This window comes from Buteo buteo, chromosome 19 (genome assembly GCF_964188355.1).
Source record: "Buteo buteo chromosome 19, bButBut1.hap1.1, whole genome shotgun sequence".
NCBI classification, from domain to species: Eukaryota; Metazoa; Chordata; class Aves; order Accipitriformes; family Accipitridae; genus Buteo; species Buteo buteo.
The window spans coordinates 15129657-15157163 of NC_134189.1; the positions used below are offsets into that span (position 1 = coordinate 15129657).

The 27507-nt window shown below is 40.0% G+C and overlaps 2 protein-coding genes across 7 annotated transcripts in view; one reads left to right on the forward strand and one right to left on the reverse strand.

The window, feature by feature from the left end:
• PTPRO (protein tyrosine phosphatase receptor type O) overlaps nucleotides 1-8407 on the forward strand; it is a 159673-nt gene extending 151266 nt beyond the window's left edge. The window contains 3 exon segments of the mRNA XM_075051302.1: nucleotides 1130-1265; nucleotides 4533-4653; nucleotides 6376-8407. Coding sequence (XP_074907403.1) covers nucleotides 1130-1265; nucleotides 4533-4637 — 241 coding nt within the window. The 3' untranslated portion in view covers nucleotides 4638-4653; nucleotides 6376-8407.
• Nucleotides 8408-12879: 4472 nt separating this feature from the next.
• Nucleotides 12880-27507, reverse strand: part of EPS8 (EGFR pathway substrate 8, signaling adaptor) — a 138655-nt gene continuing 124027 nt past the window's right edge. For all 6 annotated transcript variants that reach the window (XM_075051311.1, XM_075051310.1, XM_075051314.1 and 3 more), the window contains 4 exons: nucleotides 23932-24169; nucleotides 20173-20353; nucleotides 19593-19722; nucleotides 12880-14344 (listed from right to left, as the gene is read on the reverse strand). In XM_075051311.1, the coding sequence (XP_074907412.1) occupies nucleotides 14231-14344; nucleotides 19593-19722; nucleotides 20173-20353; nucleotides 23932-24169 (663 nt within the window). In that variant the 3' untranslated portion in view covers nucleotides 12880-14230. The remainder of the gene's footprint in view (nucleotides 14345-19592; nucleotides 19723-20172; nucleotides 20354-23931; nucleotides 24170-27507) is intronic.

Genomic DNA, 27507 nt, shown 5'->3' on the forward strand with positions numbered 1-27507 from the left:
TATAGCAATGTAATTTCTGGTTTCCAGGTATGGCACTTAATGTTCTACTGGAATGCATAACAACAGCAGCAGCCCTCCCCTGTAACTTAATGGAGAAGTGCATAGGGGATATTGTTCTGGGAGTCCTAATATCAGGAAAGGTGCTAGTAAGCCAGGGAAGAGATTTATATGTAGTGTTGTGAAATCAAACACATTATATACCATTTAATTGTTCCAGGAAGGAAGACAAGCCAGTATCAGAGAGCTGGGTAACAACTGTAGTATTTCCTTTTTAATTAGGATGCTTCTGGCAGCAGAGAGAGATATTTTCATATAGTATTTTTAGAGTATACTGTACATCTGTCTTAGACCACAGATTAAAAGTAGCAATGCTATGAAATTAGTGGAAGGGGGGAGAGAAAGAATGTATTGATCAGTTCTTACAGCCATTGTTCTCAAACATTAAGGAAGGCACAGAATGAATTTATCAATTAATGAATCTGTCAAATAAATAGGTCAGAAGTTCCGGTGTATGTGTCTCATTTGAGATATTGACACTTTAGTTAAACATGAGCACAACCCCTCACCCCATTTCATGACAGTTATATTGAACTGTATTGAGATGAACCGTTAAACTTTGTTGCAAGTACTTTCAAGGCTTTTTTGAAAAATATGACAAGATAGCAGAAAAAACTTTTGCTAAGACACAAACTCTATCCTTAGTAGTAGGTATGGTATTGGGATGCTCTATGAAACTCTGTAAAACCTCTAAAGCCACATTCATAATGAAATCAGACTTAAATGTTATATGTGAAATCACAATGCAAAGAATCTTATGCACATAAGTAGGAAGAGAGACAGCTATGGGTGGATGAGGGAGTGCATGCACATTCTGCACGTGAGTACATGAAAAGGAGTATAGGAAGGTGAAATAATTGCAGAGCCATCCACTCCACACGTTCTGCCTAAACAATGGATGAAGTGTTGCATGGCATTAAATCCTACAGATTAACCAGCCTGTCTGACCTCAGATTGGCTACATCTGATTATCGCAGCTGCAGGACACCTGCTTTTTTGCAGCACCACTGATTTTCCTGTGTGTCCCCATCAGAAAAGCCTGATACATGATGTATGTCTGTATGTGTTGCAGTGCTGGAGTGGGACGAACAGGAACCTTCATAGCCCTGGATCGGCTCTTACAGCACATCCGTGACCACGAGTTCGTAGACATATTGGGCCTGGTGTCTGACATGCGGTCCTACAGAATGTCCATGGTGCAGACAGAGGTAGGATCTGTTCCCTTCATCATTGTGAATGTATCAGCATTGCATGTTACATGTATGTGTATTTCATATGTCTCTGTAGTGTGTTCATCTCCAATGACTGTTGTTCCCCCTGAACACTTGACAAAATAGCTATGAATAGATACAATTAGGTTTTCATCTTCATTGTAATATTGTCACGTTATTAATCTGCTGCATAGGTGGGTCTGATAATATATCTACAAGCTCACTGATATCTTCCAGAGGTGATGAGTTATTCTCACCTTCTGTAAAATTAATATGCAAAAACTGCACTAGAAGAGATTAACATATGAAATTTTCAAACCATTTTGAAAAGAATTGGGCTTGCTGAGGGGATTAATGGCTCATGAAATGATATCAGTATTGGACAGCCCGTCACGCTTGTTCAAGAGGGTATCATCTGGCCAAGCACAGGAACTCAGTTATGCAATGGTAATGCAAATAACAAGCAAAACAGACAAAAGGATTGTGAGTCTGCCAGACACCCTCCTTGGCCCTCTCCCTGCCCAAATATCTACTTTTCTTTTTCTGTTTTTAAGGCAAATGTCAGGAGAACACTCCTATTGTCAGAACATATAATGGAAAAAAAAAAAAAAAAAATCACAAACTCCAAAGCAGAAGCTTCTATGCGTCTGAAACCTTCCAAGGTCCTCTACTAGTGATGGAAAGATTTCATGCCTGTTGTACTCTTCACTGGTTAGACACAGTATAAACTGACAACCTCCATACAGTTGGAAGTGCCACCATCCCCGTTTGCAGGCTAGGTCTGGCAGATAATTTGTTGCCAAGGATTGTTGAACCCAGAGCAAAGCAAAGAACACTTAGCAGGGAGAGCAGAGGAGAAGGAAAACCTGCAGTGATGACAGCTAGCATCTAGAAATGAAAAAAGCAGCTCATTATTCTCAGACCATTCTGGATCAATCCTATCAAACTGCCACTTTTCATTACAATTCGCTATATTAATGCAAAGGCAGATCTTTATGGAAACACCAGAGAAACAAATCCTGGTGGTTGATTTCAGCTGCAACTGTGTTACCCCTCAGAGGTGATATGGCTTTTATTTATTTATTTTAATGTACAAAATCATTGCCTGCCAGGGCTGATGTCAAGGGCTGGGCTTTGGCTGTCACTGAGCTCCTGCTGCTCCAGGCAGTGGCCAAGCCTGGCCACAGAGGTCACTAGGTGGCAATGGCACTCGGGCACAGAAGAGGCTTTCCTTACAAAACCTGAAACCACACACAGCTCACCTGGGTTCACGTTGCCTCGTACACTGGAAACTTGGCAGTGTCTCACTAAGCAGCTTAAAAAACCAAATGGCACAGGCCCAAAAAGGGGGTTAGACTGGAGAGTATCCTGAACTGAAACCAGTTGCTCCAAATTCGTGGGTGTGAGGAAATCCAGACATTTCTGTGGTCTGAACCATGCTTCAGAGTCATATTGATCTCTGCCGGCATCAGCAGACCACTGGGGACTGGGGCTGAAAGCCAGACTCGGGTTTTGGGACAGTTGTTTTTGCTTGAGATCCACTTGCTCCCTGTGCCTAGTGCACATAAAGCTTAGTGTAAGGAGTTATCAGGGTTTGCCTTCTCTCTCTCTGACATCTAGAAGTCAGTCAGTCATCAGTTAAGGTTATTCCAAATTGAATTACAATGTTTAATCCGTATGATAATAATGCTTGGAAAATCCACTCCATAACCAAACCCAAAGAAGATAACCACAGTCTTGTTGCAGAAAAACCTGTTCACAAATATAGTGCATGTGATTGACCTGACTGACTTACAGTGTCAATTGCACAGAGATTGATAAATTCCCAAATGATTAACAACTGTTCTGTGAACAAAATCAGGTTTCAGCTTTTTATTGGTAAAGAAGTCAAGCACGAAGGAACAGGATGCTCATTAAAAGATTTTAGGTGCATATGGGGCACAGATGCAATTTGTTGCACATAAAGCAATCGGGTACCTTTCTGGGAATTAATTAATTTACAAGCAATATAAATTAGACCCACTTAGGCCCAGATCCAACTGAACTATTCCATTCCATTCGGTTGTATTGTATTCTATTCCGTTCTGTAGTATTCCATTCTTCTCTCTTCCTTTTTCTTTACCCTTCTTTTCCATTCCATTCTATTGTATTCTATTCTATTCCTTTCCATTCTGTTGTATTCTATTGTATTCCATTCTATTCCATTCTGTTGTGTTGTATTCTATTCTGTTTTATTCCATTCTGCTCCATTCTATTCCATTCCATTCTGTTGTATGCTATGCTATTCTATTGTCTTCTGTTCTGTTGTATTCTATTCCATTCCATTCTATTCTGTTCCATGGTGTTCTGTTCCATTCTGTTGTATGCTACACTATTCTATTGTCTTCTGTTCTGTGGTATTCTATTCTATTCCATTCTGTTGTGTTCTGTTGTATTCTATTCTACTCCTTTCCATTCTGTTGTATTCTATTCTGTTGTATTCAATTCTATTTTATTCCATTCTCTTGTATTCTATTCCATTCCATTCTATTCTGTTGTATTCAATTCCATTGTTATATTATTCTGTTCCATGTAATTGTATTTTGTTGTATTCCATTCTATTCTATTCCGTTCTGTTGTGTTGTATTCTGTTGGATTCTGTTGGGTGGTATTCTATTCCATCCCATTGTATTCTATTCCGTTGTGTTGTATTCAATTCTATTTTATTCCATTCTGCTCCACTCTTTTGTATTCTATTCTATTCCATTGTATTCTATGGTATTCCATTCCATTCTATTATATTGTTCTGTTCTATTCTGTTCTATTTCATTGTATTTTGTTGTATTCCATTCTATTCTATTCCGTTCTGTTGTGTTGGGTGGTATTCTATTCTGTTCTATAGTATTCCATTGTATGCTGTTGTATTCCATTCTATTCTAGTCCGTTCTTGTATGGTCGTATTTTTGTATTCTACTCCATTCCATTCTGTTGTATGCTGTGGTATTCTATTCTATTCTCAGCATTCAGGTTACTAATAAGTAAGTGATTGTGATGCTGGGGCAGCTCAGGTGGATTTCATGCCTTCCCAGCTACTATTTATCTGTAACAATTGTGGGCTATTATTTTGGCAGCTGACAGCTCACCGTACATTGAGTGGGTCTGAGGAGGGAGAGACAGAGAAGCTGTGCAGGCTGTTAATGTGAACTATCAAACTATTTCACTGTTTGGATTTTTGTCATGCTTTCTGAGGTACAAAAATGCCCACTCATTTGGTCTTTCTTCCAGGAACAATACATTTTTATTCACCAGTGTGTGCAACTGATGTGGCAAAAGAAGAAGCAGCAGTTCTGCATCAGTGATGTCATATATGAGAACGTCAGCAAGTCCTAGTTCAGAGTCACAGGTGGTAAGTCAGGCCAGCCCAGCCCTGCGCCATGCCCATAGCCTTGCGTCCCAGCAGCTGTGCAGCAGCAACCAGGATCATGGGTGTTTGGTTGCTCCAGGAGCTTTGCTGGCAGTTTGGAGCTTTCCAGGCCTCATGCCCTGCTGAGCTGTTGTTCACGTGAAAAGCGCGAGGAAAATCTCTCTAACCTCTTGCAGTAAATAACCCTCTATACTTTCCACAGCACTGTAAGAGTATATTGGCTCACTCATCGTTCCAAGAAAAAGAGAATTGGGAACTCTTGAGTGAGCCATCTAACTATTCCCTGCCACTTGTCCTAACACTCCTTACAAAGCTTAAAGGATGGGAGGACTTTAATATCTTCAAGTCATTCTCAAGTCACTTACCAACTCCCAGGTCACCAAGGCCAGCAGAGTTTTGGGGATGCTCTGCCAACACTGTTGCTGTGGCAACAGATCCTGCTGGAGGGCAAGATGGAAACCAAAAAGATCTGATGTGAAACACTGGAGAATTTTTTTCATAAATCTAGAGCCAGGGACCAAGGAGGGTGCCTCAAACTGGTACTACCATTAGCATAACCAAAGCAACCATCTTGCCTTTCCCCTGAGCCCCAGTGCCTGAATTGTTGCATGCAACCAGCCCAGCCCAGTCCCCAGCTACAGAGTAAAACACATGGCTCTGACCTACTGTTGTGATTTAATCCCAGCTGGCAACTCAGCACCACACAGCTGCTCACTCACTTCCCAGCCACCCAGTGGAATGGGGGAGAGAATTGGAAAAAAGTAAAACTCATGGATTTAACATAAGTTTAACACAACAGAAAGGAAGATAATAATAACAATAATAAAATGACAATAATAATAAAAGGATTGGAATGTACAAAACAAGTGATGCACAGTGCAATTGCTCACCACCGTCTGACCAGTGCCCAGTTAGTTCCCGAGCAGCAATCCCCCCCAGGCCAACTCCCCCCAGTTTATATACTGGGCATGACACCCCATGGCATGGAATACCCCCTTGGCCAGTTTGGGTCAGCTGTCCTGGCTGCGTCCCCTCCCAACTTCTTGTGCCCCTCCAGCCTTCTTGCTGGCTGGGCATGAGAAACTGAACCATCCTTGACTTCAAACAAACACTACTTAGTAACAACTGAAAACATCAGTGTGTTATCAACATTCTTCTCATACTGAACCCAGAAAATAACACTACACCAGCTACTAGAAAGAAAATTAACGCTATCCCAGACAAAACCAGGACACCTACCACGAGGTTTGCTGATGGGGACAAGCTGTGAGGATGTACATCAATGCTGTTTAAGCTAATGAGCTTTAATTCATTAGGTGGCAGTAATAACCCAGCCATAACCTTAATATTTGCTTTTGGATGAAGCAGGAAGCTACAGCCTTTCAACATAAACTGGCTTCTCAAATAACTGCTGGAGAGCTGGGCTGTGGGCACCAACACCGGCCGTCTCTGCTGAGTGTCTGTGGTGTTGCACATGTGCCTTTATTGGCCTCTGTGCACATCATTCCTCTGCCTGTAAAATGAACTCCAATTTGCCTCACTTCTAATGTTTGAGTAGTTTACTGTCTAATCTGAGTCCCAGAGCCCAGCTGCTTCTACTGGTGGGCTGCAGTCCCAGCCTGTATCCATGGCTGGCAAAAATAAATGCCAAGAACTGTATTTATTTCCTTATTTATTTCTAAATCATTCTGTGTTTGGTTTCAGGTGAGACCATGAAGCACACCCATCTTCCCTTGCTTCTGATTTTTTTTTCTTTTGATGGTTTGAATGGCCAGTTGTTCTGCCACGAGAGACCGCTGCTTTGCAGTACACGGACAATGAAAGAAAGAAACTTTTAACTTTCTGAAGCACTGGGGAGACAAAGCCTTAACGAGCCTGCGGTGTCTTTTGAACTGTTTAATTTCTGGACATTTTTTTAGAATACTGGACCAAATTCAACTAAACAACATGAAGGAAAAGACACTATACGTGCATAAAATAGATTGCTCCAGAGTGATGAGTTTTTGTTCGGTACTTCTGGTTAATTTTTTTTTAAATTATTTTTTGTTTTCTGTGCAGGTTGGGCTTAAGGTTAAAGTAAGTGCAATATTTTTTTAATGGTTGACTGAAGAGCTTTCTTCATGTGTCACTGGTCTGTGCTAATGTCTATAGGAGAGCAGGCATTGTTAGTATCTAATAATACCTCATTAGTAAATAGCGAGGCATGAACATACATGAAGAAATCCGGAGATTGTGAGAGAAAGGGGTGGGAGGGTAAAGGGGTTTGCTGGGTACATGGATTTGACTGTTTCCTACAGCACTGATGTACGTGGGGTCTGAGGGGAGCACAAGACCCAAGGAATGGACTGACAAGCAGAAATCCAAACCATGAAGCCTAAAGCAGGCAGCCAACACTGACAGATAGGGTGGTTTCGGTTCTTAACTGTGCTACTACTAATTAAGCAGAGGGATTGCTCTTTTTGCCAACCTTTTCAGTAAAGCCACTGATCAGGCTCCTGTTTTAGATTAATCTAATCAAAGGGCAGCTGAATTTCAAGCTGGGATATCTTAGACTCCATTACTATCACATTTAACTGTCCGAGCAGTCTATGGTGCCTATACCCCTCATTTGTTTATTATTTTTATTAAGTATTAACCCCATGTAAAAACATGAAGCTGATTCAGGTTTGGGGGGGGAGGGGGACACAGGGCAGAAGGATAAAAAAAAAAAAAAAGAAAAAAAAAAAAGTGCTTTAACAGATGTAACTATTTCTCCAAGCCAGGAATTCACAATGTTACAAACCCAAGGTTTTGGCATGTGAAGGGCTGGTTATTGCTTTATTGCTACGAGGCTGCCAAAGCATTGGTATGGATTCCTGCAGGGGCTTTGGGGTCAGGGCTGGGGGTCTTTTCTTTTTTGCTGTCAGTTTCAGTTCTAGTCAGAGTAATTAGCTATATATATATTATTTTTTTGTCTTTGTATAATTCTGGTACATCATTGTGAATTGTGACATGGATGCTATCAGAATGGATGTTGACGGCATTTTTGTAACCTGTTGCTTTGTGTCACCTCATTGGAAGTTAGCAGCAATGGTACTCAATGTAAACAAAACAAACTTGAACTGAAAGTAAACACACTGGATTGCTTACCTGTGAAGAAGTCACTATCAGCAAAACAGCAAACGCACCCACATATCCTTTCTATTCGCTCCGCAGCCTGCTATTGCCTGTCGGGGTACCAGGGTGTAGTTTGGTAGCTCAGCTACTTCCAGGAGCCTGGTAACCTCCTTCAGATGATATTTGATTTTCTTCTTCCAAGGAGTTATTCCACTAGCAGGTAAATAGGTGTATATTCCTTTAATATCTACTTCATCATCATATTGGTTACAACGGAAAACTCCCTTCAAAGTATCCCATCTATATTATGCAAAACTGCAAAACAGGTCCTTGCAAAGGGTACTGAAGAAACTGGACTCTACCTCTGATTATTAAATGGGTATGGTATGAATTGCACACCCCTCCTCTTTCCGTGCATCTAATACTGTTTCCGCTAAGCCCAGTCTTAAAGCAGAGGTGCTATTTCTCTAAATAAGATGCACAGAGGTCAGTGCAAAAGGGCAGAGAGCCCTGCCTTCAGGGAGCAGATTGCTAACAAGAAAGGCTTCAGTGGTAGATGTTTCTCTCTCATTTCACCAGTGCGCCTCAGCTGGAGGGCTTGCCATTTCAGTAGGAACAGCAAAGATTTGTCTGGCCTAATTTGAACAGAAGACAGAATTATAAATGAGCATTTGACCATTCAGACCTTGTCTTCACGCTTTTTGAAAAAAAAGTGTCAGAGTTTTATTATATGTTTACTCAGAAAATATATTCGCATCCCTCTACAGCACTAGCCAGGGGAAAAAAAAAAACCCAACAAAACAACAAAACACAACTGTTCTTGCTTTCTCATCTACTGCTTCCTCCCTCCTGCTGGCCATTTCCCATCAAGTCTACATTTATTCTGTATCATAGACCAGAGTAAGCAGGTTACTTTTAAAACATTCACATGCACACAAAATATCACAGTGTGAGCCAGCTGTAACAGAAGCTTGGCTGAATGTGACAGGGTACAAGATTGCTGCAAAGATGCCAAAATCACATTGTTGCAAACAATACTGCCTGAATAGCCTGAATTTACTAGACAGTTTTTGCATGCATGTCAAAAAATCATTCCATTTGCACAGTAACAGGTGGGTTTTTTCCTTTAATAGCTACTTAATCACAAAATCAATTACAATGAAAACTCCTTCAGAAAAATACCTTTTCCTACCCTGTATAGTACGCAAAACTGCATAGCTGGATGTGTTGGAATGGCAGTGGAAACCACCTCTCCCAGAATTCAAGACACAAGTAAAGCAAGGAAATAGTCTGGGAGACACTGTGGCTCAGAAGACTCATGCAGAGCCTTTCAGCCCGAATCGACATGTCACACTTTCGGTTTTACCTTGTCACGCTCCTTGAAAGCAAGTCCAAAAGAGCAATGTTTTGGGACTCGTGCTGCATGTTGATATGGTTTCCAGCATCTGTCAAAATAAAACTCTCAAGTCATTGCAGCTGCAAAGCTGTCTGAAGATTCAGGTTTTGTAATAGCTTTTTTTGAATTATGGGTTTCATGCCCATAGTTCTGCTGACATCACAGATGCTCTATATTCATCTGCTGCTCTTACAGCATCTACTGACCCAGATGTATGTAAAAGCAGCTCTGCACAGTGAGCGACCATTAACTGAAACCAGGACAGGTTTTCTCCTTGTTGCCTCATGCTGTGCATGCTGCCACAGAAGGAACAAGTAAACCTAAGGACATTTTAGAAGACCTAAGAAGTTTTTAGATCCACGTGTGAAAACGTTGTCTCTCCTAGCATGCCATGTGCAGTGAGCCCTGACATACTTGGCTCTTCAGAGCCATTTCCTTCCATCCTCACACAAGGATTAAGAACAGGTTGAGAAGCCTTACTTGTGCTTTACTTCATTTTACAGGGTTTTTTTCCTGTGCCTAAAAGACAGCAAAGTTGCCCCTTGTCAAATATCCATCATCATAATCTTAGGCACCAAAATGGCCTTTCCTTCCCTTAGTGCATTAACCACAGAGTCACACCACCTCCTTCCCACTTCTAACTTTTTAAAGGGCTTGGGTGAAAACAGTAGTTTCATTCAGCCAGGAAAAAGCTGTTGCTTTCAGCCATTTCTTGTGAGAGGATGACACTGTTAGTGCTGTTGACATGGATGGGAGCAGGGGGCTTTGAGCTTTGCTGCTGCTGTGATGGGCAGCAGTGGTGGCTAGGAAGCATCTAGGAAGTCTCCCTATTTTCCTTCATCTCCTCTTCTATTCTACAAGTATTACCAAGAAGCAGAAGCACAGACTAATATCCCGATACTGGTTTTGGTCTGGGTGTTGAAGAAGTAGTAAAAGGCCAAAGTTGCAACCTAAGCATGTAACTACAGAGAAACTGAAGATACTGGAGAGCCAAAGGCAGTTAAATAGGCACTTATCAGCAGAAATAAGGCCACAGTAAAAATCCAACACGTTTGTGAAATACTTAAACACAAAACCCAATGCACACTTACAAAGTCCCTCATTTTGCACTTCCCATACATAACACTGTTGCTTGTATGCAAAGGTTGAGCACAGAAATATTCCCTCAAATACTCTTGATCTATCAGACTCAATCCTTAGACAGGGATGTTTGTTTCATGTTTTAGACACTACACAGACTCCACAGTTCACGAAAAAACATCACAGAAAAACTGGGCTCCTATAAAATGGTAGCTTGGCCAGAAACATGGATTCCCATTCATAATCCTGTTTCCCTTATGCGTGATATGCAGCCCAGGAAAACGAGTGGAGATACATGCTTGAACAAGGATCTGGTGTTCAAGCTATAGCTTGCTTCTGTGTGTGTCCAAAAAACCTGAAAACTCAAAATGTCTTCACTTCCCACAATAAAAATAAAATAAAAATTCTGATAGTTACATGTTTCGTAATTAGAAGGACTTAATCCACATCATACAGTTATTCATGGATTTCTATTTGTTCCCTTAGTTTAATTAGCAAAGTACTGATGTTACTGTCCAGCAAAGCACTTCCAGGGACACTTTCAAGAGTTTCACAAACACCGATGAATACAAAGTCAGTGGGAGCTCTGCACATTTCAGAATATCGTACCATTTTGGATATCTACTCCTCCATAAACCATTGATTTCTGCACACATCCATAATGTGGAAGTCTGCACTTATTTCCCTGCCCCACTCAAAACACAAACTTTTATATAGCACAATGCTTTGAGCAATAAAAGTATGTATAAAAATCTCACTTATAGATCACAATTTGTCAGAGCAAAGCACTGTTTAACATTTGAATTGCTAGACGGTAAGTAAACTGTTCCATGCATCAATATTGGTTAGAAGTGTTCTTTCTGAATTAAATGTGAGGTTTCACAGTGGTTTTCTCTCCCCATGGCATCCCAAGGGAACAAGCAGACTAAAGGAGTGGGAAGAAGTGCCTTGCTGATGTGAAAAGGTATGCGCTTAGAAAGCATAAAACTGCTGAGTGAACATAGGCTGCTAAAACTCCCTCCACCCAGTTAAAAGGCACTCAATGGCAGCAAAATAGCAAAGTAATTCCTATGTTATCAAACACGACTCCTTTTTCGACATATAATAAGGCACTTTTCTGACATTTAAAAAACCTGTTTTGTTTCCCTTTCAATGGCACTTTTCACATATCACATCTTTCTAAAATATTAGTGTAAAAAAAAATAATCCTCACAGCTCATAATCCTAAAGCAAACATTGAATGAAACATCACGTTTTACCACTGTTTTCATTTAAGACACTGAAAATTTCAAAGAAAACATTTTATTTTCATTTGAGGAACACCAAACGAGATCCCCTTTTGATTTCTTATAACTGCCAACAAGCTTAAAATTCAAAAACTGCGCAGCAGAGGGGTGAAGCTCCCTGCAGTGCTTTAAACCATCAAGGAAATTCCAGCAAAAAGAAATATCTGCCTTAATGGCATTCAGATTTCACAGACCGTAACATAGAAATCATAAAGTCTAGTTCAGCAAAGTTAAAGGGTAAAATACAACTCAAGTTGTACTGTATGAAGTCATCAGTAGTTAAATTAAAAACTACGAAAAAACACAGAAACAAACCAACCAACCCCCAAGCCCCCAAATTATTCTGCTTATCCCTCGAGTATCTGGAAGGGGTCTCCTGTTTTCCTCCCATCTCCAAAGATGCCTCTGAGCACACTGATCACATCCAAACTTGTCTAGCTCTTTCTATATAACTTAACAGCTACACAGAAAGCCAGCTTCCAAAAAACAGTTGTGAAGGCACCTCTTTTCTCTCAGAGATGAAACATGGGTGCTTCCTCCAAGACCTCCGCATGCCAAACTCCACAACATCCGAAAAGTCTCAAAGCTGATGCCTCCTTCTGGGCAAAAGCAAACCCTATGCTGAATGCTAGAATAAGCTTGCAGAGAATATGAATATCAGCTTGGTATTTCGGTAACAAACAGGGGAATAGAGGTGCAGGTGACCACCACAAGTCCTTTTATGGAATCAGACACACTTTCCATGAGAAAAGACAGTGACCCTTATTTTTAAATATGAGTTTCAAAGACCTTTTTAGAAATTTCCTGCTCCTGGTACTTACAAGTAACGAAGCATCTACGTAAGAGTAGCTTCAGACCTTCCTTTCTTTTCTTAGTCATTCACCACCCAGTGTAGGGGACTTTGCTGTACAGTGAACGCTCTTCAGGCTAGGTATGGACGCTTACTAGAGAGGGTGGGGAAGAAGAAATTGTAAACGTGTATCAGCAAATACATCAAGCCTTTGGAGGTCTGGGCTTGACCTTTAATGAGAAGACAGGCAGTGAGACAGACCATTTTCCCCCCTCAAGCTATGTATACAGGTTGAACGGATACAGTTACCATGCACGTGTGCTGGTTCAAATGCTTCCTATAGGGAGAAAGCAATCAAAAATCATCGTTTCTTTCAACTGGGTAAGACAAGAATCCACTTCTCAGTGATAGCTGTGGTAGCTGGAGTTTTCAGTTTGGGATTTGTCATTTCTTGACCCATTTCTGGATAAGACTACATTTAAATGACAAGTGTAGAACCTATGTACTTTTCACAGGCATAGAGAATATACATGAAATGTAAAAATATACATGGACACATAACCAATGCACAGAAGATGTATTTGTAAGGACATTTACAATAAATGGCACTAAACACTTTTATTAAGTTTTTAATTTTTTTTTTATGAAAAACGAATAGGATTCTTTTTTCCCTTGTACGCAGAGGAAGAGCAAACTAATGGCAAAAATCAAGAACACTTTCTTATTTCAATACCATCTTTGTAGCCACAAAGATACAACTATTTAACAGACAAGAAATACTGTTTATTGCAGACTTTAAGCTGATTCATGTGAAAAAGGCACTATGAAACTTAATCAAACTAGATGATTAAATTTGTCTAAATTAAGTGATATTATATATTATATATAATACATATATCATATATAAAATCACACAACCATGTGAAATAACAGAACATTTTGTGACAAAAATCATTGCATCTTCAAAAATATTTGCTGGGAGGGATGTTTTCTTTTCTCCCCCTTTTGCGTCCAGGAATCCACTTTTCCAAAAGATTACATTTATAAAGGAACAATAGCTTTTTAGATAAGGAAAAGCTCACATCTGGGATCAATACACAGAGAAGTCTAGATTATACACTGTTCTTTTGATGGGTTAAGTTACAGACAAAAAACCGCAAGTATATTAAAAAAAAAAAAAAAGTACTGCGAATTGTTTCAAGGCTACCTACAGCAGATCTGATCACCCCTTTGAGCCGAGTTGTGTTAATATTTTCTAGTTATTCCTTCTTGTGCAATATTATAGTTCATTACGAGTGAAGTATTGATAAAATCAATGTACAGAGTATTATTTTGCTATAAACAGCATCATTAGTAATAAAACATCTTGGGAGTGATGCAAGAAGGATTCAGTCTATGTTGGGCTGCTGTTCACGCTCTAAACAGTTCCTCTCTGATTGCTGGCATCAATGACTTCAGTAAACATCCTGCAGCCCAATGCATGACAAGACAGACTGAGCCAAAAAGACATAATTGCACACTACAGCAAGAGATGGGATTCAGAATCTTGTTATTACTGAAAGGTTCAAATGCTTTTTTATTGCTGGCTCAGCTTCCCTCGGATGAATCACAAAGACATGTTCCAGTTTACCTGTCATGTTAATTCCGTAAAGTCGGGACTCATCTTTGGGTGTAAATGAATCATGTGCCAATATTTTCACCCGTCAGGAACCTCCATTGAATTTCTCATCTGTACATTTTTAATGATGAGAAGCCAGCAGCAGGTACTTCTGTGGAGACTACTGTAAATTTTCTTTATGATGGCTAGTTATGTTTACAATATAGTAAGACATTCACCTTCACTGCTTCCTAAAGCAAAGCTGGATGGTATAATGCTATGGACAATAGAATTAAAGAAAAGAGGAAACACATTTAGTGGCTGCTTCCTTCATCAAAGGACTCCACACCTGAATCTGTGGCAGCTGCACTGATTTTTTCTTGTCGTCTTCTCATAATTTCTTGCAGTTCTGAACTACCACTGTTAGCCTACAAACAAATAAAAAAGAAAAAGAGTTTACTTGTGGGTTTGACATGTCATGAAGTTCCTCTGCTAGCATTTTATTAAGATAGGTGTTTGAACAACTTAAACCCACCTTGCAGCTCCAGAACTAAAAATGCACTAAGAATCTGGTTAAATAACATTTGGAATAGGAAAGTATTCACTAGTGTAAATATGGACCAGAAAAGAACCTCCAGAGCATTAAAAGCGTCAGCTTGACTTTCAGCACTGCTTCTCATCTTTAATTCTCATGCAAGCCCCTGGAAGTGTTGTACATTTATGGGAATATGGGGTGAAATATGGCTTCAGTAAAAGCTGGGTTAAAGCTCAACAAGTTTGTCAGGATTCCACCCTTGAGTACTTAAAAATCAGGGCAATCGTATCTAGAAATGAAAGCACATAAACCCTTGGTGGTTTTAGATTTATGTAAACACAAAATTCATGCACGCACATGTGTTTGCACAGCCAAGGCCCAAGTAAGGATTTGGTCTCAGTATCTCACATTACACAATACGCCATCATGCATTTGCTGTTCAGAGACACAGGTTTCAAACTTTGAGCACAGTAATAAGAATTGAATCATATTACTATATTAGCAGCAGTGAAGTATTGTGAGGACAAGACTTTATTTCACCTTTTAGGTTGAAAAATAGGTCTGCTGAGCTAGCTGCAAACAGATTGCTTTGACAACGTAAATGAAGTTATTAGCAAGGCCAGGACACATATCCACTAGAGCAGAACTTTCCAAAGCGTGCATGACTTTGAATAAAACTAGAGGATTATAAAGCAAGAGCCATATCCGCCACTGTGTTATTTGCCTATGACATGACCTTCCAAGCTTCAAAACTAGCTTCCAAAATAGCCTCTGAATAAGGAAGCAGAAACTGTTTTCGAAATTTGTAAAACAAATTTCAGGGCTGTTAAGAGAAAAATCCTTCCACTGATTCTGAACTCTGAAAATTTATCCCATTACATAAAATTTAATTTAGATTTATCCCATTACATCTATTACAATACATTATCTGATGCCATTACCTGGCAGACAGGCTAGGTGTCCACAGGGAGAGAGGCTAGGATGCTTCTCCTAGCTAAATTACCATTGCTTTCTTCTCCCAGAGTGGAAGGGCAAAGCAGGGGACTTATAATTGACTCTCTGAAGGTGAGAGAGCAGTTTTATTTGTCTTAATTCATCTTGTCCTTGCCCACTTGGTTTCAGATACAGAGCAAGTGCAGCAGTCACCCATTACTGAAGTCACCCAGGAAAAAACATCAACAGATACCCAACAACATGCTTTATCAGAGGTCACGTAGAAATATTTTTCTGAAAATGACTGAGCAGCTGAGGCTGAAACAGTTTACCTTCCTGATAACATCAGTAACATGACTGATGAGCTTGAAACGCTGCTCAACTAAACCAACTGCAATACATCCTGTGACTTAGCACGACAGGCACATCCTACTCAGAGGCGGGGTACAGCGTAGCTCAGTAGCCTGGGGCTGGTTTTAGGAATACAATTTTTGGAACAGACTGCTAGACCTTGGCCTTAGTGATTTACCCAGCTTAGTCTCTAACCAGATCATGAGGTATCAGTAAACTCTACCGTTCAATCCCACCTCTGCACCTGGGTTGTTCCTTTCACCGAGGTGTCAAAGAATAAGCTATTTTTCCAGGCAATTTGATACATATATCAGACATAAACCATTTTCAATTTTAAAGCCGTGTATGCCTGCGTTTCCCATTGATGCACTAGGAAGACAATGAGAATGTGGACCTGAAGTGTTCCCTTCTGGAGATGACAGAGGTGGTGCTCAGGATATTGTGTCTCTACACTTATCTTCTGTAGCGCTTTTCAAGACCAGAGCTTGAAATGCTCAACAAAAGTTGAGGAAATGGACGCATAAAAACTCATAATCATGGAGGCTATTAATATTTTCACTTTGCAATGAAAAGTAAATCCATATATATCACGAGCCAAGCTGCTGTAATACACTGTACTTGGCATACAAGGTGAACTACAGCTCCCTGGAGCAGCCCCAGAAAACAGCTCCTGAGAAGGATGCTCTGATCAGTACAAAGAGTGTGGTGCACCCTGCCTCCTCCTGAGACACTGCTGCTCGCCACCACCATTTCCTCCGGCAGAAAGGTGTTTGGCCCCAGCTACAGCCAGCTCTCTGCTGTCTTGACACACTGGTCTCGTACAGAGTTATCTTTCAGCTTTTGCTTGGCCAGACCTAGAAAGCTGGCTGATAAACCCCAAACACCTTCCCCGCACTTGCAGTCTGTTACTTGGTCATGTTTATACAAGGGCCACAAAACTCCATTAAGAATCTTGCTTCCTTGGATGTTTTAAAATCTGGTGTGATTCAGGGATGAATGGAGTTACCATATGTTGTGTTAACCCCAGCTGGCAACTAAGCCCCACACAGTTGCTCGCCCACTCCCCCTGCGGTGGGATGGGGGAGAGAATCGGAAGGGTAAAAGTGAGAAAACTCATGGATCGAGATAGACAGTTTTTGCTTTAAAGCAAAAGCCGCACACACAGGCAAAGCAAAACAGGGAATTCATCCACCACTTCCCATGGGCAGGCAGGAGTTCAGCCATCTCCAGGACAGCAGGGCTCCAGCACCCCTAATGGTGACTTGGGGACACAAACACCATCACTCCGAATGTCCCCCCCTTCCTTCTCCTTCTTCCCCAGCTTTCTATACTGAGCATGACATCCTATGGTCTGGAATATCACTTGGGTCAGTTGGGGTCAGCTGTCCCGGCTGTGTCCCCTCCAACTCCTTGTGCCCCCCCAGCCTCCTCGCCGGTGGGGTGAGGAGCAGAAAAGGCCTTGGCTCGGTGTGAGCGCTGCTCAGCAGAAGCGAAAACATCTTTGGGTTATCAACACTGTTTTCAGCGCAAATCCAAAATGTAGCCCCATACTAGCTACTGTGAAGAAAATTAACTCTCTCTCAGCCAAAACCAGCACACCATGAAAATAAAGTAAAACAATTGAAAGTGTGGTACTTATTCATTTTTTTCCTCATAAGGGTAAAATTATTAAATTCCAACAACTGGAATTCCAATTACAAGATACCAAATTCCTCTGCCTGAGGTAGAACAACACTAAAAAGAAAGTTGCAGCCGTATAAAGGTGAAGATCTGGTTGTCCGTATTTGGGAATGCAGCCCCAAATCCAAAAGGTAAGCCTTTCATTGGCTTGCAGAAATCCAGAAATACTTGTGGAAGATCCCAAGTAGAAATAACAAATAAAGACAAGGCATGGAGTTCAGTAATGCTAGGGAGTGTGTGGGTTTGCTCTGTCTCTGGCTATTATTGCTATTTGTACTTAACACCCAGGTCATTTACTACAATATGACACCGCAAGTACTGCATAAAGGATGCCAGAGAACTTCATGAAATTATCACTGATTAATCACGTAGGACAATTACAGTGGTCAAATCCATAACCCAGTAACTGCTTATAAAAAGCATTCAATTGTAAAACAGGCCTGACACTGGGACAAGTATGTGTGTGCTTAAATGCTTCTGTTATTAGAAGCGTTTCTAGTGTGAGCAGCAAGAACATAGCCCTGTTGGCAACATGCAAGCTCATCTTCCTATAGCTTCTCTTAAACAGGGACAGTCTTCCTAAACCCTGTGACTTGAAATATTATACGGACAGAAAGGAAGATGTGACAAAGTTCTGGGTAATTCAGCAAACAATGGGCTAAAGCAATCAGAAATTGCATAAATTCTGAAATTCATCCATTAAACCTCAAATAACTGAGGCAGAAATAAATATTTCAATTACCTTTTCACTAACAAATTCCAATGATCTTGTTAAACTCCAAGTACCTGTTTATTAACACTTGTAGAGTGTTTATTAGACAAGTTTTGACTGCTCAGTTTCCTGCAGAGCGAGACCTGAGGCAAGCACAGTAACAACACGGAGGGGAAAAAAGGACAAACTTCTACAATCCAGTGCATCTCTGCTTCTCAAACCAACTTCTACCACAAAGGCACTTCCATCTCAATACATGGAAACCTTACAAAACTGAAATAAGATTGCTGACATTCCAGAAAAGTTGAATACACATGTATCTTCACTAGGAAATGATGGATTGCTCTGGACTTTAGCGACATATATTCCTAAGAATAAAAGTGAAATATTTCTCCCTTCCTCTCACAAGAAGACAGGGCTTGAAGAAGGGAATAAAGCAATTTTAACAGTGTTAGAAAGCACTGTGCTGTGATCCAAACTGATCAAGTAAATTGTAAAACACGCATCATCATAAACTTGTCTTTAAAAATAAGCCTGGTAGTTAAAGCTTAAAATCATTTAAGCAAGACTTCATCCCCAGCTTCCTAAGGGGATAGAAAGACATTTTAAACTTTTTCAAGATTTTCTTTTAAACAGGATGTGAAGAATATAGCTTCTCCTTTGGGTTAGTCTCACCTCTAGACAGTATCAAGTCCATTTCTCCGCTTGCCACAGCAAGTTTTAAAAAAAAGAAGTATATGCACCTGCCACTCTCCTGGTTTAAAATTGGTTAGCATTCTTCCTAGCACAACTCTGTATTCCAGTTTTTAAGGTGTTTAAGGAACAATGCTACTGTAATTAAAGCAAACTGCCACAGAGCAATGAATACAGAGGTACAATACTTCTATCCTTAGCTCTGCTAGCACAGTGTCAAATGTGTTTTCCCCCACTTAGGAACCCACCAATACAGATGCCCCAGCATTTGACCTGAAAGGCCTTGAGATTCAACAGTGAGCTCACTCTATCACTTACACCTAACATATCAAATCTCCTCTACAGAGATAAAGCAAAACTAACTCATCACCACCAAAAGTACCAGGAGTACCTGTTTGTCCAAGTACCAGGCAGAGCAAGCAGCAAGAAAAAGAGCATCTTACTCTCACCTATTATTTTCCCCAAAGCCCTCTTTGGCTCATTTTGTCTTCTTGCAGCCCGATTACAGCACACAATGTCTTAAACTTGAGTACTACCTTGCACTTTTTCTAACGCTTTGTGAACCCCTTTAAGAAGTGGGGAGGGATCCCACCTGGTGGTTTGATGGATGCTGTTTCAATGGATTAATACCAAATAACTCAGGTACAAATAATGCTTATCAACGTGATGGGAACTGAGAAAAAGCCCAGCTGCCTCACAGAAAGAGCTATTTAGCTCTATAGGTTCAAAAGTGGTGACCCAGCATTAGGTTAGTAAGAAGAGTTATACATACCTCCAAGGCAGATTTCTGTACCGTAATTTGGCTGTAAACTCTAGACCCTTCTGGGCAAACAGTCCTCAGTTCGTCTTTATTGAGGGAGAAAAGCTGAGCACCCGTCAGCACACCAAGGCTATTGACAGTCCTGGGGTCACACCAAGGGAACAAACAAGAAATAAGCAAAAATACACTAACCAAGGGAAAGAAGTAGGTTAGTTTCATCCTACATTCTCTTAGATAGGGCTATTAAATCAAGACAAAACTTAATGCAGCAGGACTCTTGAAGTCAATTCAGTATCTGTTACAAGTGCCTTTTGGTGGAAGCTAATATATATAAATTTTTTTCCCTAAATATATCTATATCTCTATAGATCTTTAACCACATTGATATATATGTATATATATAATATAGACACATAGATACATAAATATCTATGTACATATATGTAAAAACAAATTCTTTTTTTCAAGGGTGCAGCTGATGTGTCTTGATTTTCAGAAGGCTGCTTGATTTTAAAAAGTGGGCAGACCACATCCTTATTACTGACAGGAAAATAATTTTAAAAAGTTTTCTTATACTTGCACTCAAACTTACACGGGGTTGAATCCTTTGGACTGCAACCACGCTTTCACATCCTCAGGCGAAGAGTCGTAAGTGATGTTAACTACCGGGATATTTGGTCGTGGCACATGGAACTTCCTCTGGGCAGCGCTCCGGCCGATGGTGAGCCGGTGGACAAGTTCATCCTGCACCTCCTCCATCTGCGATTTCCTGCCTAGAGAGAGATATAACAGGAGTTATTCTCAAGATTGTTTTATCAAAGCCAGGTAATTCCTTACATTACACTTCCAATCTTAATTTATTTTTTTTTCTTTAAAGATTCAATCACTAGATCTGACCGAATTATTATTCTCCTTTTTCTGCAGGGAAGATTTCATTATTTCCACTCCTCTCTTTGCAAAACCAAAAGAGAGCAAAAAAACCCACCCCCAAATTCAGGTGAGACCCTAGAAAGAGGAGATGAGCTTGATTTTGCACAGAGGTGTAGATCAGTCTGACAGCACCCAAGCTGTAGAACAAAACGGTCACAGAGGGTTATTCAATTATCACAGTCTGCGTTTCTTCAAATAGAATTATGATGTTTTAAAAATGAAAACAAAATAGATGAGGAATAATATAATATTGCTTACACTGTGGAAAGGCAGCACTCTCCACAAACATTTTTTTAATTGAAAGCTCAACTTTTAATTGCAAATCAATGTAGGCAAAAAGATTTCACTGCTGCTGACACATATCACCTTATATCTAATAAGCTATTATAGTAATCACATTTTTGAAGTAGTTTTAAGAAATTTGCATTCACTCCAAGCCTAGAGTGACTGGTTAGCTGAAACAATGTCACATTTCGCATTAAAAAAAGAAGAAATAAAAAAAGTAGTTACTCTCATCACCAGACACACAGGAAATGGGAAAGACTTTTAAAAAAACCAACCAAACAAAAAAAAACCAACCCACAAAACTGTACAAATCTGCTATCCCACAGAACCCATTTGTCTGAAGCGTTTAGTTCAGCTGCTGGTAATTAGCAGGTGACAAACTGAAATGCTTTTCAACAAAATCAATTATGACAACACTGAAAATTGTTTAAAATATCCATAGAACTTTTTATGTGCAATTTCACAAAAATAGGTAGAATCCAAAAGGGTGTAAATAACTTTTTGGGCACAGAGAAGACTCTGATTTAGCACAGTTAAAACTCTCCACGCAGTAACTCTGGAATTACTATAAAAATACTGACACACAACTTCAACTGATTTCAAAAATTCTCAGGATCTCCTTGCTGAAATATTTTTAGTCATCTTTACTCAACCTTCTCACTCTGATACACAAACAGTAACTGCAGCACCTTCCCTGACTCACTTAGATGGCAAAAGCTATTCCTTTTCCCCCATTACACCAATAGCAACAGAGGAAAGCAACACAACTTCAACATGAAAAAAACTCTAAGACAGTAAAAATGTTTCTTTCTCTACTTTCCTTTTATCTTCTCCCCAAACCTCTCCAAGGATCAACATCTCTAGCCAGTTAGACAAATGAAAACAAGCTTTATGTAGGCTTTTAGGATTTATTCTTTTTTAATCACCACAACAAAAAAAGAAATATCCTTAGTTTAGCCGTTTTCTTTTTTCTTTTACAAAATAGCCCCAGGTTGAAAGCGGACAAAATATCTCTAGTAAGATATGTGAGGCATTCAGGCCCTATTTTGTTGGGTTCCCCCTCCACCTCCAAGTGTGAATCGGAAGCCAAAATGACATGTGCTCAGTGATATGTGAAGGTCTGAGATGAGATATATGAGTAAAGCCTTTGGCCAACGTTATCGAAGCACGCACCAGTTATTTTCCCAAACAGGAAGAGAGCAAGAAAACGGCTATCTTCCCTCTATTTACACAGATTTTGAAAGACTGATGTTTTATCTAGACCAAGACTATATCAAAAGATAAATATTTAGCTGTTAGATAACAGATTCTTACTGTTGTTCGATGCATTACCATAAACAACCAGGATGCCCTTGGTGTGAAGCAGGTACCACGCTGCGTGCTCTCTGCGGGGTTCAGGCGGGTACTTGGGCAGCAGGTTGCCCAGGAAGGGGCAGGGTTGCCCACTGCCTCTGCCGAGGCAGCTATTCTGCAAGGGCTGTGAGGTACCCGAAACCCATCAACTGGGCTTGAGCGACAGCTCCCGGGAGGGCACCGGAGCTCGTGTGTGTGGCCCGGGGCCTTAGAGGCAGAGAGGGCAACAGATGTCTTGTAACCACTTAGTCTAGAGCAACCCTTCACACCTCACGCCCTCCACCCGAAGCCAGGATGTTTTCAGGATGTTCTTCACGTTTTCCATCCGTAAGGGATAGAGGCCATTGTGGATTCAAGGAAACATACCTGCTACAGGATGCAAAGCCCTTCTTACATAGAAATAAAATTATCATTTCTGTGCATATGTGAAATTCACCCTCACTTTCCACATCTTTTATAAGTGCTTGGGTTTCTGTTTTTACTTAAGTAACAAACTACCCCAAATAGGACAAAGACAGAAGCTGGCCCTACTGTTTCTTTGCAAAACAGCAGTGAAGCCTGTTCCTCCTGCCAGGCTGTTCTCCATTTATAATTTCCGGCCAGCCTAGAAAAGCCTAGCTGAAAGTGTTAAAAAGGTCCCAGAGCCTTCCTGAGGTCAGAGCTTAGGCAAGAGCTTGTCTACCACCAGGCAATGTCAAAGCGGGCTCCACCAACCGAGTGTGGTGATCCAAGCTGGCATGCTTCCCATCCACTGGGGACAAGGGGGAAAAGAAGCCCTTCTGCAGAAAGGATTGCCCTTAGTGCCAGTTTTTACCTCAGGTGGAAGCAGGATTTTCTGATAGGGCAGGGAGGCAGAGGATAGGAAAAGCTATCAACTCTTACACTGCAAAAAACTCATTATTTTAACTGCTATAACTGGCAAAGCTATAGCAAATGCTTGCCTACAAATTTCAGTTATTTTTGAGCCAAGCAATCACATTGCTTAAAGTGCATTTAGGACAGAAATTATTGACTACAGTTCTCCGAACCTAACTTGCTTTCAGTCAATAGGGAGTAGGAGCCTCAGCATCAGTTAGGCTTTATATTTACAAGGTGAACTTAATCAGAACTTTCCATGACTCCCACACACTGCTGGATGCAAGTTACCATGTTTTCCAGCTAGAGGGCTATGGAGTATGTTCTCTCATCCTCCTAAGACAAGCACATGAAAGTTTCTCAGCAGCCTGCCAGTTGCTCTTGCTTTGACCAAGCTAAGGGGACCCAATTATAAGAGGAGTCTCCTACAACACTATTACAACATGGTTTCTATGCATCAGCCAGACCTGTAAGTCTTCTTGCAAGCCCTGGATACGTGTTTCAGAATGGTGCAAATGCCCTAGAGATATGGATGACCATGGACAGAAGCGTAAGAAGAGCCTAACTGATTTTAAAAGCAATTTAGATTGCAATGTGTCAGTGAGTCCAGGTGGAAAGCATACATTAGCCAGAATACCAGCATGGCCATTTACGGCATTGCAAACCACTGACTGAAGATCCCAGACAATCATAAAAGGAGAGGATTTAGGACGGGACAAGTGCAGAAGTGTTTTGTCCCTACTTACTGTTGTGATTAGCGAGAGTCAGAACACACATACGTAGAAAATGTGTATTTTAAACATAGGGTTAAAGCTAAATATTCCATAAACATTTATCTGAAACAGAAGGTTTTAAGGAATTTAAGGATTAAGCAAAACACACAGGAATGGGAGAAATACTTTTTTTCTTGCTTCTTAGGCAAACTTACGATCCACAGGAACTTGCTTCTGCCTCTGGGCGTCTCGTGCAACACTACCACCGCTGTCGCTAGATGTGCTGCTTTGGCGGCTGATGGTTGCTGGCGCTTTGGGCACAGGAACCGGTATAGGTGCTGGTGCACTGGGAGGGAGGGGGACAGCCACAGGGACAGGAGCGGGTGTTGGAGGTGGTGAAGGAGTAGCAGGAACTGGATCGGGTTGTTTTGCGACGTAGTCCGTCCTTTGTTTCTGAAAAGATGCAGAGACGCTCAGTTCGACAGCAAAACTTGGAAAAGACATCAGGCAAACTCAGGTTTCTGCAGAAAATGCTGGGATGCTTTGCACCAATTGATTTAATTTATTACACAAAGACATCTTATTTGCCAGATATAGTTCCAAAATGTGCCAAAACTTGATTTGGCATCAATTTCCTTCTCTGTCAGACAAAAATTCACAGCGATGACATCATCTGAAACAGGTTTGTTTCTTTCAAACAGATGAGTTCTATAAATTAAATTGTTTTTAAATCCCAAAGCTTCCATTACTGGCATTTTTTAACAGTTTCCAAATTTTTTGAACTGTTGGACTTAGTGTAAAAATGTATATTTTAGAGAAATATGAACACATCCAGCCACACCTAAGCCTGACTAATGGTTTAACTTACAAACATCACTGGGGTTGAGATAACACAGTGTTTCTTGAACTGCAGACACCATTTAAGAGGTTCCTGCTCCTCCTACCCATTCACTTGTGCCTTTTCAGCTATTCATGTGGTTACTACATGCCACCTCAATGCAATAATCCAATTAAAAAAACCCAACCCCCAAACTCCACAATTCGTGGAATAGGGCTGTTGTTTCTTTTCCCCTGCTTTACGCAACATTCTAACAATATGCAAATTATCTTGCTGCTAATAACTATCAGGTGTTTCAAGAATAATTTGGGGGAATAATTTCTTTTCTCCTTCTTTGTGTTTAGAATGGCACCAGTTACAGGAAGATGCATGTATTTTCCCAAAGCAATCCCAATGACAGACAGGTAAGCAACCTATGCTACCCTTTTCTTTCAAACTCCACATCTCACTGTTTTAACATGGCTCCCTCTCCACTGTTTTGGACTAACACAGCTTGAAAGTTTAATATTGAAGTTTGTTTGCTCAATAGAGATGCCTCATTTCTTAGTCATGAGAAGTCTGCTTACTTTGGTATGAAAATAGATGAGTACATTCCCCAGATTCATTGCTCCTTCCTGAAATACCTTTCCCTATTTCCTTGGAGGCAGAGGGTTTATGGCAGATCAAGTAAGGAAATATTTGTAGGAGTCATATACTAGAATCTGAGCAGCAGATCACTGCCCTGACAACAATCAAACTTTCATTAAATGTCAGCAACTGCCCTTATGCAGTAATCCCCAACTCAGTAAGTCTAACTGATGGACAAGGCATTTTGTAGTCAATGTAATCTGGGACAATTACAGCTAAGTTATGCCGAGTTATAACCAGCAGAAAATTTATCCCATCAGCTGCTATGACAAGTCAATTAAGCCTACGAAATAAGCCTTTTGTTTCCCTTAGACAATTTTTCACTTAAATTGTAATAGTCAGCTACTGAAGCAAACATATAGTCTTATAATACATTCCCCATTAAACCTTTTTGGTTTTTTGTTTGTTTCTTTTTTTTTTCCCTTAGCATTTAGTTGCTCAAAGGCATTCATCTCAATTATTTTGTGTCCACCTTGTGTAGTGCACTGTGGAGAGATCAAAAAAAAAATCATATGATTGACTTTTCTGTATTATACTACTTCGATGTTAAGACAATAAATGTTTTTTTTAAATGTCAAATGCCAAGAAAAGTGAAATGCATAATATAAAAGAGAACAAGCAGAATAATGTATATTTAAGAAACCTGTCCTTTGGTGGAAAGAGAGTGCCCTACTAGGTATATAGTAAATATACCCTGATTTATGATATATAGGTGTACTGTGGTATATCCAAAATCTTGTTAATTAATTTTAAGATTTCACAGATATTAAGATGTTCTAATGATGTTCACATTTGTTTTAATCTTGTTCACAGAATCCAGTTCCTAGACTGTTATCTCCACAATGTACCCTTATGTGTGCCCCAACCTTCTTAAACAACATGCAAGGAAAAAGCAAGGCTTTTTTTATGGTAGAAAGGATTCATTACAAACCAAGGCATCAACTGCAAATCACCACAATCATAATCCAGAAAAAGCGGTAGCTAAACACTACATGTAGCTCTCAATGGATGCTACCAATGTAGCTTCAAAAACATGTTGTACTGCAAGCACAAAAGCCTCATCAAAATGACTTGCTGGAGTGAAAATAAAAATTAAACTGGAAGCATCACTCAAATTCTAAATTTACAGATGAAACTACGTTGAAATAACTTCACATTTTGTTGAACAGTGCCCAAAAGCCAATTATACATTCAAATCACATTTAACATTTCTTTTTTTAACACTTCTTTTTTTAACTCCAGATCTTTTGAGGACATCCACACATTCATCTCATCACTTCTATTCATTGCTACAAACAAGCATGCACTATAGAATTTGGCGACTACATAGTCCATAAAAGTAATTTTTGAGGTTCAATATCAGAAGAGTAATTTTGTTACCTCTGAAAGCTCTCCCAGCAATTGCTGTGAGGAAAATGGAGTAAATCACATCAAACAATGTTAGAAAGGTAAAAAGTAACTGCCTCACACATCAATCCTGAAATTTCATACACATTAGCAATCTAAAACAAAGGAACAACAGTGCTAATAATTAGCTCTTCTTAATCACTAAGCAACTCACATAGTGAGTTATTCTTATTTTCTTTTAAATAATGAGCAGAGTGTTGGCTACAAAACATACATATGTGACACCATATAAGCAATGAGGTCTTTTCAAAGCACCTACCCAGACAGAAACTTAGAAAGAGGTTTAATAAAAAACAAAACCCAAACAAAAAAAAACTTACAATGGATTGAAGATCATAAGGTGAATGTAGAGAACACTTGCAACTGTAGAACAATATGAATTAAGTCACGGCACATTATAAAAAAGGAACTTATTTATTTTTGCTTAAGAAATGTTGGCTAGCTTAGAAGATAAGGTAAAGGTCACTGCTGACAGACGTGTACTCACTAATTTGCTGACAGCCATAGGAACAATGAACAATTCTGGGTTTTGTTTTCCCTTCTTCCTCATATTTTTTTCCTTTAAAAATAAACTTGCGATCCTCAACTTATGTAAATAGGAACAAATCCTTTAAATTATTTGGAACAGTGATGATACACACTCATTAAAAATCTGGATATATCAGAAAAGCTTACTGCGACTGGATTTTTTTTTTTTCTTATTTTTTTGCCAGAAAATCTTTTTATTTACAGGAAGAAAATAGAGGTCCCAAAGCTATTTGTCAACACACTACAACTACATGTTGTCAAAAATCAAGATTCGCTATGATTTGATCTATTTTTAATGCAAGCAAAATAATAAGCTTGAGTAAAAGTGCTAACGGTAATAACCCTAATTCTTGATCATTGTAAAAACCTGGGGACAACATATTTTCAAATA